At 49.7% G+C, this 11,851-nt stretch overlaps 1 protein-coding gene across 7 annotated transcripts in view; it reads right to left on the bottom strand.

Annotated features, from left to right (window-relative positions):
* Window positions 1-660: 660 nt before the first annotated feature.
* ACIN1 (apoptotic chromatin condensation inducer 1) overlaps window positions 661-11,851 on the bottom strand; it is a 35,722-nt gene continuing 24,531 nt past the window's right edge. For 5 of the 7 annotated variants that reach the window (XM_005882235.2, XM_014529942.1, XM_005882239.2 and 2 more), the window contains 11 exons: window positions 9,827-9,968; window positions 6,354-6,396; window positions 5,356-5,489; window positions 5,106-5,258; window positions 4,496-4,637; window positions 3,824-3,969; window positions 3,368-3,475; window positions 2,940-3,047; window positions 2,431-2,755; window positions 2,221-2,321; window positions 661-1,540 (listed from right to left, as the gene is read on the bottom strand). In XM_005882235.2, the coding sequence (XP_005882297.1) occupies window positions 1,208-1,540; window positions 2,221-2,321; window positions 2,431-2,755; window positions 2,940-3,047; window positions 3,368-3,475; window positions 3,824-3,969; window positions 4,496-4,637; window positions 5,106-5,258; window positions 5,356-5,489; window positions 6,354-6,396; window positions 9,827-9,968 (1,735 nt within the window). In that variant the 3' untranslated portion in view covers window positions 661-1,207. Of the gene's footprint in view, window positions 1,541-2,220; window positions 2,322-2,430; window positions 2,756-2,939; window positions 3,048-3,367; window positions 3,476-3,823; window positions 3,970-4,495; window positions 4,638-5,105; window positions 5,259-5,355; window positions 5,490-6,353; window positions 6,397-9,826; window positions 9,969-11,385; window positions 11,448-11,677; window positions 11,820-11,851 lie in introns of those variants that run through there. The other 2 variants (XM_005882241.2, XM_014529941.1) reach the window with 2 other exon arrangements.

Here is an 11,851-nt window from a genome sequence, read left to right as displayed (position 1 = left end):
GTGGACGTCCAGGCCAGGTCCCCAGAGCTGGCGGGAGGGTGCACCCGAGAGTGCCAAGGTGGCTGCATGCCCCCCACAGCGGGGTCGTAGGGCGAGCTGGCGGCTAGGAGGGGAATTAGGGGCCACTGCGGAGGCCCGCTCGCGCTCTCGGACCGGCCTCGGGGGCTGGTATGGACCCTGGCCGCAAGGCGGCGTCATTTGGGCAGCCGGTGCAGGACACAGTAGCGAGCCTGCTGGGGTGCGCTTCAGGATGGCATAAAGGTCCAGGGAGTCCCCGGGCTGGGCCCAGGAAGCAAGGCTGGCGGGAACGGAGGTGGGGAGTGGAGCCTTTTTGGGAAGCTCATTAACAGGCGCCTACCGGGCGAGCGGCTGCCGCCCCCTGGCGGCAGTTGTGGGAGGCACCTTGAAGGTGAAAAGCAGGTGACCAAAATGCCTCCAGCGGGACCCAGGGGGCCTTCCCCTCTACCCACCAGTGAGGTAGCCCCTTAACTGTGTGATTAGAGCCAAGGCAGGGAAGGAGGTGGTCAGTCCGGCTCTGGGAAGCAGCAGTCTGCGCAAAGCTATGCTGGCTCCGGCCAAAATCCACCATCACCCAGGGCCCTACCCAAGGAAAGCCACTCACACACGAGTTAAAACTAAGTCAGATTTTTATTATTTTCCATAGACCACATCATTTAATAATAAAAAAAATAAAAATAAAAATTGAACAAAAGGAAAAGGTGGATATAAAGTGAAACCGGTGGGCAGAAGGCAAGGGCTGCAGGACAGAAAGACTGGGAACTGCAGGGGCCCTGGGACTCAGGAGAGGCTGATTCAGCTCATAGGTGACCCAGTCCTGGCCCCAGCTGTTCCCAAGAAGGGGTGTGAGTACCCAAAGGAGGTGGTGAACAGGATGGAGGAAAAATGAAAAAGGTTGGGGCTCCTGGCTGTTCCCCAACTCTGGGCCACCACCTCCCTCTCTAACCTAGCTCTTTCCTCTCACAGACTTCATGGAAAATGAGAGAGAGGGCAAAATCCCGAGATAGGTTATGGGGTACAGGGGAGGAAGATGGCCACTGCTCCATTTGGTATGTAGGGACAGGTGGCAGCCATACTTCAGCACTGGGCAAATGGCATGTAAGAGATTGTACCTATCCCTCTGTGGCCTTGAGCCCCCACCCCGGGGCAGGGTGGCTGATGCCTGCAGCTCTCCCTACTGTTTTCCCAGCTAGCGGCGCCCACCCCGGTCCCGCACAGGTGTGCTCCGACTCCGGCTCCTGCTGTGGCGCTTGGTATCTCTGCGGTCCCTCTCCCTGCCTCGTTCCCGGTCCCTTTCCCTTTCCCTATCCCTGTCACGCTCCCCCCTGTCACGCTCCCGGTCCCTCTCTCTCTCCCGGTCCCGCTCTCGGCTGTGCTCTCGCCGCTTCTCTCGCTCCAGCTGTCGGTTCCGCTCCCGCTCTGCTTCCTTCTCCCGCTCCTTTTGCTCTTCTTCTTCTTGCTCCTTCCGCCGCTTCTCCCGTTCCTTGGCCCGTTCAGCCCTCTCTGCCTCCTTCTGAACAATCTGCAGCCGGCAGGAAAGGCAATAGGCATTTCAGTCCAGCTCACATCAGTCCTGCTTTTGTCTATTTGCACTTAGACCAGGCACTCCTAGCTCAGGGTCACTGTTGGCTTTGCTGTTAAGCAGGAAGAATATGTGTGTGTTGGGGGCGGGGGTGGGGAGGGGCATGCAACAATGACATTTGTCCTTGCCTCAGAGTCCCAGTTCCTCCAAGTGTTTATCTTTTACATTCACAGCAGGTAGTGGGCACCATCCATACCTGGCCTCTGGTATTTCCCTAGCTGCCTACATGTGAACAAATCTCTTTTCTCTTTAGTTGAGTGGCATAAACCTAAAATTCCCAAAAGGCCTGTTACAAAGAAACAGATTTAAAAAGCAAAAACCCTACGTATTAAAAAAAGAGAGAAATGGGTGAGCTTATAAAACAGATTTCTCTGCTACCTGAAATTAATTTTTAAGAAGCATGACTGGCACAGCCAGCTTCCTAGGATATGTGAACACAGTTCCTGTCTTTGTGTCTACCTCCACCCTCTCAGGTTTGGCTTCTCTACAGGGCAGTCTCATCAACTGTTTCTTAAAACTGCCTCTTTCCGTGATGCTGTTTCTTCCCTTATTACCCTAAGCCGTTCCTTGGGCCCCAGCCTTGCTGCAGCTCTGAGCCGGGCAGGAAGGCCGGCACCCACCTGGCTGTCAGTGAGTGGGAGCCAGTAGATGCAGGGAGCTGCCTTGGTCTTGCGGAAAAGGTCATCCAGAAGCTTGGCCGGTGGTTCCTCCTGAGCTTTTTCTGAGGTGCAAGAAAATGAGTCAGACTTGATGCACAGCACCCCATGTCCCATCCCACTTGGGTCCCTGTGCCATGTACCAGTGGATATGTGTGCCCCACAGCTAAGTACCTTTCTTCTCACTCTTCTTTTCTTTGGATTTCGCACGTTCCTTGCGACGGCGGTCACGGGACCGTGATCGGGAACGGGGCCCTTCTCGAACTTTGTCCCGATCCCATTCACGCTCTGATCGAGTTCGCTCCCGGCGCTCCATTTCCCGTTCCCGCTCTGCCCACTGTTCCCGCACTGCCCGCTCCTGCTCCCTCTGCTCTGCTCGGGGATGCTGTGGTGGCTGGGCTGGGGGCGGGGGTGGAGGATGCAGGGGCCGTGGTACCCCCTGCTCCTCTGTTTTAGTTTCAGAGGGACGGTCCACTAAGAGGCCCCGGTGATAGTCCAGCTGTGAGTAGAGGAGGGACAAGGACAGTCAGGATAGAGACATCACTCCCACAGAAGGAGCCTAGGTACCAGAGGACAGAGGCTTCGGAGCCCCTGGTTTAAATAAAGGAACCAAATAGGAGGGAGGAGAGAGAAAGGAATCTCAGGAGAAGATGGCCTCCCCTGCCCCTACCTCAGTTTCTTACCTCATCTTGCTCAGCATAGTCGGCACAAAGGAATTTGGGATTGGACTGGGGCCATTTGACCCCATGTAGAGCCGTGCGAGTAGCAACTGCTTCTTCTACTGTTGAATACTGGCAGGGGAAGGGAGAAGGCAGAGGGGTCATAATAGGCCTTTAATCTTGCCCACTTGCTACAATGCCCTCAAACCTGCCACGCTGGTCACAAAAAAGAAACATGCCATAACCTAGAGCAGGGGTCCTTAAACTGCGGCCCGCTGAAAATATTTATCCGGCCCGCCGGGTGTTTTTGCCGCCGCTGCCTGTTGCTTAGCAGCCGACTAGTTTTTTTTTTAAACTATAGTCCGGCCCTCCAACAGTCTGAGGGACAGTGAACTGGCCCCCCGTTTAAAAAGTTTGAGGACCCCTGACCTAGAGCTTCGTCTGCTCCTCACCGTTACAAAGCAATGAGACTTGATCTTGTCAATCCAGAAGGCCTCTTCCACCAGAGTTCCTGTACGTCCCAACAATTCCTTCAGTTGGCCTAAAGTGAAGGGTCGAACCTGCCAACGAAAGCGGAAGAACAATACTCAGATAACTAATATCAAGATTTCCCAAGCCACTGTCACGGGAGTACAGCTTCAAAGTTTGCTGAGGGCACAGAAGTGAGGAATCCTCTGGTAGTAATGTGAGAAGAATGGTAACACTCCCTAAGGCGTTATGTGCCAGCCCTTCTGCAAATTCTAAGAAAACTCTGCAAGGTGATATTTTTTTCTCCCCATTTTTCAGATGAAAAGACAGATTGTGAGGTTAAGTAACTTGCTCAATCTGTCTTTTTAGGAGTTGAACCTAAGAAGTATGAGTCCAAAGCTCAAACTCAACCAGGCTGCACTGTGGGAAAAATAACTTACCAAATTGGAGATGTGCACGATGTTACTGATCTTTCCCCGGGGTGGGGAGGGCACCTGAGCAGTTCGCACTGGATCATCAATTGTAATGGAAACTCCAGACTTCTGCTGGCTAATGGAACGTCGTGTTAAAGTATCTCCTAAAGTCACTAACAAATAGAGCACACAAATGGTTTTCAGTAGGGAACAACATGACTTTTTTTAGTTGATTTTTTTTTTTTTTTTTTGAGAGAGAGAGAGAGAGGAAGGGAGAGGGAGAGAGGGAAACACAGATGCGAGAAATATCAATTGGCTACCTCCTGCATGCCCCCTACTGGGGATCAAGCCTGCAAACCAGGCATGTGCCCACCTTTTGGTACATGGAACGACACTCAACCAACCGAGCCACAAGGACCAGGGCAACATGACTTTTCCCAACTCAGGAGTCACTCTTCCATCTAAATGTGTTGAGCACCTATGATGTGCAAGGTATTGTCTAGGCTAATCTCATTAAGGGGATTCAAAGATTAAACAGAGTAAAAACTAGCCCTCAAGTAGCTTAATAACTTAGGAGGGGTAGAGAAAGACAGATATGTAAAATACTATATAAGGCTGGAAAACATTAAAAGAAGTCCAAATAAAGTGCTCTGGGAATTCGGGGAGTTGCACTGTTTCACTCATTAGTGATTCACCCACCTTTCTTTACTTCATGCTCCACAGGTGGGGGCAAGGCCACCTCTACTGAAACCTGGGGAGGTATAGGGGGTTCTGCTTCAGGCTCTTTTTCTTCTTCTTCTTCTTCCCTCTGCCCATTCTCCTGGCCCTCTGCAGGCACTACCTATAAAGAATCAGATGTGGAGGGATTCTTAAACACTAGCATATTCTTTTCAGCCTCTGGTTTCCTGTGAGAGAGGGTCGTACAGTTAACCCAGCATGTGTCTTCCCACATCTTGGGATTGTTAATGCTTCAACTCTGTCATGAGGAAAACTAAGCCAGGAGTTCCATAGATTTTCTTCCGGATAGGGTAAGATAGTAAATATTTTTAGGCTTTGTGAGCCATACAGTTTCTGTTGCAACTACTCAACTCTGACTGTATAACATAGAGGAGCCACAGACAAGAGTACATGAACTGATGTGACTGTGTTCTAATAAAACTTTATTACAGGAAACAGGTTGGATTTAGTAGTCCACTGATTCCTAAAAGAACCAAGTAACTCAACTCTCGGCAGACTCCATCATAGCTCCTCGGTTGCCTGCTCTGCCTCCACTACTCCCTCACTCAACACTGGGGTGAAGGAGCCTTACCTGAGTAACGGTCCGGCATATTTTCAGCCCTTTGTCATGGGTCCCATCGTCACCATTGCGATCGGTTTCATCCTCAGAGATTCGGGAGTCATCAGCATGAAGATCCACAACAGCCTCCTGCCCCGCCAGGGGTTTGATGTCGGGGATGAGGCTCTGGGACACAGATACCCCCCACCCCGTTACACTGGGCCCATGTCTACTCCCACCTCAATGTGTCTCATCCTCCCTTCCCTGGCTCCTCCCACCTCACCTTGAGTGATTCGGTGGTGATACTGATGGAGGGTTTCTTCTGTGTGGTGGCTGTGCTGGCTCCCCAACGCCGCTTCCGACAAGGCTGGCCCCCCTCTGTGTCACTGTTTCCACCTGGCACCCCCTTGGCAGCTGCTGTTCCCAAGAAATAGGACCCAAAAGTTAGACGGTCTCAGGCTCTCTACTGGTTCATACAACACCCAGATAGCCTTCAATTGGAATTTTAGTAAAAGGTTAACTTAAGGAACTTATATTTGGGGACTGGGGAAGCCATGCTTCAAAATAAAAGGACTGGAGCCGCTTTCTGACAAATGAAAGCTATTCATCTCTGAAGGCAACAAGGAAGAGTAACCAGTTTAAATTTTTAGTGGTAGAAATACCTAAAGTTCTGGGGAAGAAAGATTGAGGAGGATATGGTAATGCAGAAAAAAAAAATAAAACCATAATACTAAAATCTAAGATCATGATGTGATCTGATTATGCTTTAGGTTAATTTTCACACTACAGATTGATATTTAAGTTATAAAGATCTATTACACTTTTGTCAATTTAGAGTTCCTCATTGGAAAAATGTTAAACATGTTACTGTTTGAAGTGTGGGGCACTCTCTTTTCCTCAGATACTCTTAGAATAAGGCATAAACTGGTCAACACTATATAGGATTCCCTCAAACCCACTCCTGGTTTTGAGAGTTCAGACACCTGAAAGAATAAATACATGTAGGACTACATAAGAAATGGTGAAACTTCTCACAACCTACCTCACTAGAGTTGAGAAAGAAATGCGACCAGGGAAAAATGACAGGGATTGTTTAATGTTCTGAGTTTCAAAATGGAACCCTACATATGCCAAAAAGATGTAGATTTGCTGTGTGGAGGTCATGAGGCAGGAGTGGGTGACTCAAGAATGCCATTGAGAGAGAATGGGAATTTATTTCTCTGTGAACTCTGGTTTTTATGCTATTCTTGGCCTTTATCAGGGATTTGGGGCTAGACTTACAGACAACGGAGATCTTCCTCTTGAATGATTTAGGCAGCGAACTCTGTATAGAGAAGAAAAGGGGAAAAAAGAGAAAGAGACACACCCCACAGAGAGGGGGGAAGGAGGTTAGATGGGGCAGTCTTAGCTTAAGCTTCAAAGACACAGAGAGAGAGACACAGAGACAGACAGAGACCAAAACAGAAGCAGCAAACGGCAAAAACGAAGCAGAATCAATGCAAGTTAGAGAAACAGAGAAAAAAATAAAACCAAACATCACAGCAGGGAAAAGTCCTCTAGCTCATACCACACCTATGTATTAGCTTAACCAGAAATAAGCTGGAAGAGGAATTCAGTAGCCTCCCAGCCCTTCCAAGTTGTTGGTCATGGCCTCTTCCACTGTCTCTATGGGGTAAGAGGACACCAAGCCCAGGCTGTGCCCAGAACTGGGTCATCTGGCCTCCTAGGTCTTCCTTGCTAATTTGGGGAAAACATGAGGAAACCAACTTTGGGATGGCAACTTTAACAAGGTAACCATCCTCCTTTTCTCAATGTCCAGTCTGACATCCACTCACAGTGGCTTTGAGTCGTTAAGACAGCTGTCCAGACTGTCCCGACCCCCACCACACTGTGGAAAAGGGCAGCGCTGGACCCACTGGAGGCCAGGCCCCTGCAAAAAGTGCCGGAGAGAATTTTACGGTGTCTCCGGTAAAGGAAGGTTTCTGTGAAGGGCAGACTGTCCCCAGGAGAGTCTCAGGCTTTCCAAGCACTGTGCAACTCTAGCAAAGCCTTACTGTTTCCTTCTGAACAGGGCTTAAGCCTTAGGGGCTCTGCCAAGGACCAGAAACCTCCAAAGTTGATTTCAAGTAATTTTCTGTCCCAAACGCTCAGTGGGAGAAAGACTATGGACAGAACAAAAAGAGGAAGAGAGAGAGGAAAGGGGAATAGAGCATTTTTAGACTTAATGCTTATTTCTGGAAAAACTAAGAACTACCACCCTTCTTAAGGGCAGGGAAGTACCCTCTTGATAAAATAACCTTTCACCATCCACCCCCCACAGCCCCATCTGTGTAGTCTAACCAAGTCTCCTTGGTCTCCGTTAAGGGCCAGCCTGACCCCTAGCCAGGCTGCTCTTGATGGGTTAGTGAGAAGAAAAAAAAAAAAAGAGTCTTAATTAAAACAGGAAAAACATGAACCAAATAAATAAATCCAATAAAGAAATCAGGAAAATAAAGAAAAAGAAAAAATTAAAATAAAACATAAAATAAAAAGAAGAAAATAAAGAGGAAAATAAACTAGGAATATGACAAATGTTCCAGGTACCATCTCACACCTGGGATCTTCAGTTCAGCCAATCGCACCTCACTGTGTACTGTATCTAGTCAACCGCCGGTCCAATCAGAATGAGCCCTCCCTGCTAGGCGCTGTGCAATTGGTGGGGGGTTGGGTTGGCAAAAAAGGTGGGCGCACGGCGTGGTGGTCAGCACGGCAATGCCAGAGTCCTCCCAGGGGCGCAGGGGGGGCGGGAGGGAAACGTGTGGGGGGACGCTGCCCAGTTTCCATGATGTCAATATAGTTCACTGGTGGTAGCCAGGCTCAGCGAGGGGCACAGGGGGAAAAAGGGGCAGAGACATCAGTCCCAGCTCTGTAGGGGCATCATCTTGCAGTCCCTGATGAGATGGCCTGTGAGAAGCAGGAATGGTCCTGGCCTTTTATCGTGAGAGGCAGGCAGGACCCTATGTCCACCAGTGGCAAGCTGCAGCAATACCACCACCCAATACTTGGAATCCAGGTGATGACTCCAGAGTCCCTTTCTCCTCTGCCTGTAACTGGGGAGGGGGGTCCTCTCACCGAGTGGGATCATGGAACCTCTGATGAAGGCAGCCTGGGGGTAGAAGGTGATAGCCCCAGGACCTGGCACACATTCAGCATCAAGGTCAGAATGCTTTTCTTCTGAGAGTTGTGTGTGGCATCTTCTCAGGGACTCCAGCTGAGACAGTGGTTCCAGTCAGGTGGATGGATGAGCTCCTGCCTCCAGGAATGGAGGAGAAGTTGGAGCAACCAACATGCTGCCCTTCATCATGGACAACAGGGACCAGAGGAAAGTCCATCTGATGAGCAAGTGATGATACATGGCTGGGCTGTCATCAGCATTAAATCCCTGGGCTCAGACCCTAGACTTCTCCGCAGGGTTCCTAGTCGTCACAGCTTAAGCCGAGAGCCCCACTCGGTATTTCATAGCATGGCACTGTGATCACAAACATTGACTCTGTAGGAGGTCTTGGTGCCCTAGATGGGGATCCCAACAGTCTGCAGCAAAGGAGGTAACCCACAGTCCTCAAAAGAGTAAGGGCATGTGGGCAGGCGCCCCAGCACTGACACAAGCTCTTCTTGGGGTGTCCCAAATAGGGAGATGGTGCAAGTCCACCCCTTTCCAAATGCTTTTTGCTTTCTCAATACAAGTCTCTCCAGAACAGTGCTCTTCTTGGCCCCCTGATGTAAGCAAGGCAGGGAGGCAAAAGGGGGCCCATCACAGGATCCCATATACATGCCCCCCTCTGGCCAAGACACCTGGACAGCAGACTCGGCTCTGATTGGGCAGCTCAGTAGCAGCGGGTGGGTCCAGAGGAAGAGGCGGCATCAGCGATTGGCCAGTTGGGCAGGGTTATATTTTACGGGCGGATTATCGTACATGAGGTACTTGGACAAAGTTTTAAGAAGGACCTTGTAATAAATAATATTCTGCACATCAAATCACTTTCACCGGCCCCACCCCCCGCAACACACACCAAAGAAAGGCTACACACACAACAGTCCCTCCCACCCTGTTACCCCATTCCCAAACCCAGCTAATTCTTTCTGTTACTTTAAGAGCCAGGTGGACTTCGATGGCTCTGATGGGGGGAGGCCCCTGAATTGGGTGCAGGATAATATATATGACAAAAAAGGAAGTGGAGGGGTCACAGAAGTGGAGAAGGGGCCTTTGGAATCACCCCAGGTTGTGGGTTCTAAGTAGCTACATCTCTGCAATGAGACCACTGGGGGGCAGATGACAAACAAAAATTCCTCAGCATGGCTGGTCAGCTGAGAACCATCAAAGCCCACTAGATGGCGTTTAGCTCTAACAGACTTTTTAAAAGGAGGGAAAGCTAAAGGAGTTCCCACAGGGAAAAGCTGGAAAAGGTGGCAGGGAAAGCTGAGCCCAGGTCTTAGATAAAGGGCCATTAACTGACTTTCCCATTAGTTACAAACTTCCAGAGTCTGGACTGCGTTACTTCCCCATCAAGGAAAGGGGAAATAATGAGCCCTGTCCCCATCACAAGGGGTCTCCCTTGCTAAACCAGTGAACTCTCCCTTGGCCCTACTCTGATGGGAGCCTCTGCTTATCCCCTTCTTTAGCTATCCAACTGTGGACAAGGGATCACCAGGGTGGTCCACTCCTTCCCCTAGGTCCACTCCTTCCCTCCCACCTAATGGGCAGCTTGAAGATTTACCTCTTTCTTCTCCTCATCTTCAGCACTGCCCTCCGGGCGGTCATCATTGCTGACTTGGTCTGCAACAGGCATGGGGGGCTCTGGCACCTCATTTTCAGGTCTGTTTTCATTTGTATCCATGGTCACTTCCTCCTTCTCCTCACTGACAAGTATGGGGAGAGGTTGGGAGAGAAGGGCAGGAAAGAACCAAGGGGAAGAGAGAACAAAATGTTAGGTTTTGGATCAGGAAACCTCCATGCCTCATCACTTGGATAGGCTGGGAGAGCTGCTTTCCACACCAGACGAGAGATTTTTTCCCCCCTCAGGAAAAGTGGGAAACAGTTTTCCTTGGGGAAGTGCATAGATCAGAGCAACCTCAGATGGGATAAAGCTGTTATTTGTTGGGCCAGGATTCCAACTGTTCTTAGGTAATTAATCAAAGTACTCTTACAGAAGACAATCAGCCCCCAGTCCCTCAAAAGTGACTGTGATTTGTCTACAACCTTGTGGCCTCGCTGTCCCCTAGTCACAGGCACCTGTATTTAACAAAATTGCATACAAACTAAGGGAAGCCTGATTCTTGGGAGAAAGAATGACCACAGCTGTGGCAAATGATCCCAATCTTGTGTTTAATCAACTGCTTAATAAGTAAAGACCTACTAACCCATAGGATCTGGAGACACCAGGAATGGAGAGATGGTAGGGGTGGGGGTTGTAGGGAAGTTAGGGGTGGTGAGGGTTCAAGCTTCAACAAGAACCCTCTCTCATCAGAAAGGAAAAGCTAAAACTGCTGGAGAGAGTATGAAAGCTCAGAGAAGAAATCAGGCCACTTTTACCTGCTCAGAGGTGTAGGAATTCTTACTTTCTGCTTTCGCCCAGTTTCTCCCATTCCCTCATTCCAACTTCCAAGAGATAGAGAGCAGCCTCCCAGTCAGGACACACCCTCCCCCACAAATACAGAACCCACTTCCACTCTCCCCCAATCACACACGTTCTCTCTCATTTAAGGCAATGAATACCAGAGACTCACTTCAGATAAACTATTTTCCTCTCTTCTTTTTCTGTCTTCACCCCTAACTTCTACCTCTAAGCTCATCCCCACTATCACCCATACACTGGGATAAAAAAAAAAAATCAAATCGAGATGATCAGGGGCCTAAGCCTCAGAAGGGAAACCAAACCTCCCCAGGCTGATAATCACCACCGGGAAATTCAGCATTCCCGAGGGCTGACTGACACTCAGAGGTCAGAGCAGCTTCCCCAGAGCAAGCAGGGAGGGATGCACAGGAAGGGGGGAGGGGAAAATCGGAACTGTGCCCCCAGCTAACAGGCCCCCACAGAAACACAAGATTCAACTCTCTAAATCTAAAGAAAAGGCTTATCCAAAAAATACCTATTTCCTACAGAGAGAGGACAAGTGGGGCCAATTAGAAATCAGGCAGGAAGGACAAAGGGGGAAAGCAGAATGACTGAAAACAAACCAAAACGAAAGACGGAATGAAAGCCAGGGGGCAGAGAAGGAAGACGCGGTGGGCTAGGTCAGTGGGGAAAGAGGATACATGGAAATGTGAAGCTCTCACCCTTCTTTGCTTTCTGATAACATGATTTTTTTTCTCCCCCTGGAAGTGCTGTTTATCCCTTTCTGGAATGGAAGAAATAACAAAAACCAAACAAAAAATCCTAAAAAATTAAAACAAAACACCTTCCTTGTCCCAAGATCCCACCACCTCCTCCCCAACCACCCGATCCAGAGAGAGAAAATCGAGATGGAGCAACTGGGGATCCAAAAAATGGTAAATGGAAGGGGAGGTGGTGGTGGTGAGGGAGGTTAAAATAGATCTGGATTTTAAGAGATAAGCGTTAAGTCCTCACGGCAAACCCCGAGTTCGGCTGGACGGGTCTCTCTGGAGGAGGAGGAGGAAGAGGCCAGGCTGCTGGTAGTGGCTGGCTCTATTGTATTAGCGGAGCAGCGGCGATCAGCCGGAGACATGCAGGGCAGCCATCTTGCCACTTACCCAGCAGCCCCTGTGGGAGGGCAGGGCCCGC

Source organism: Myotis brandtii, unplaced genomic scaffold (genome assembly GCF_000412655.1).
Source record: "Myotis brandtii unplaced genomic scaffold, ASM41265v1 scaffold70, whole genome shotgun sequence".
In the NCBI taxonomy this organism is placed as follows: Eukaryota; Metazoa; Chordata; class Mammalia; order Chiroptera; family Vespertilionidae; genus Myotis; species Myotis brandtii.
The sequence above is the reverse complement of the archived record's forward strand: the minus strand, read 5'-3'. Positions and strand labels throughout refer to the sequence as shown.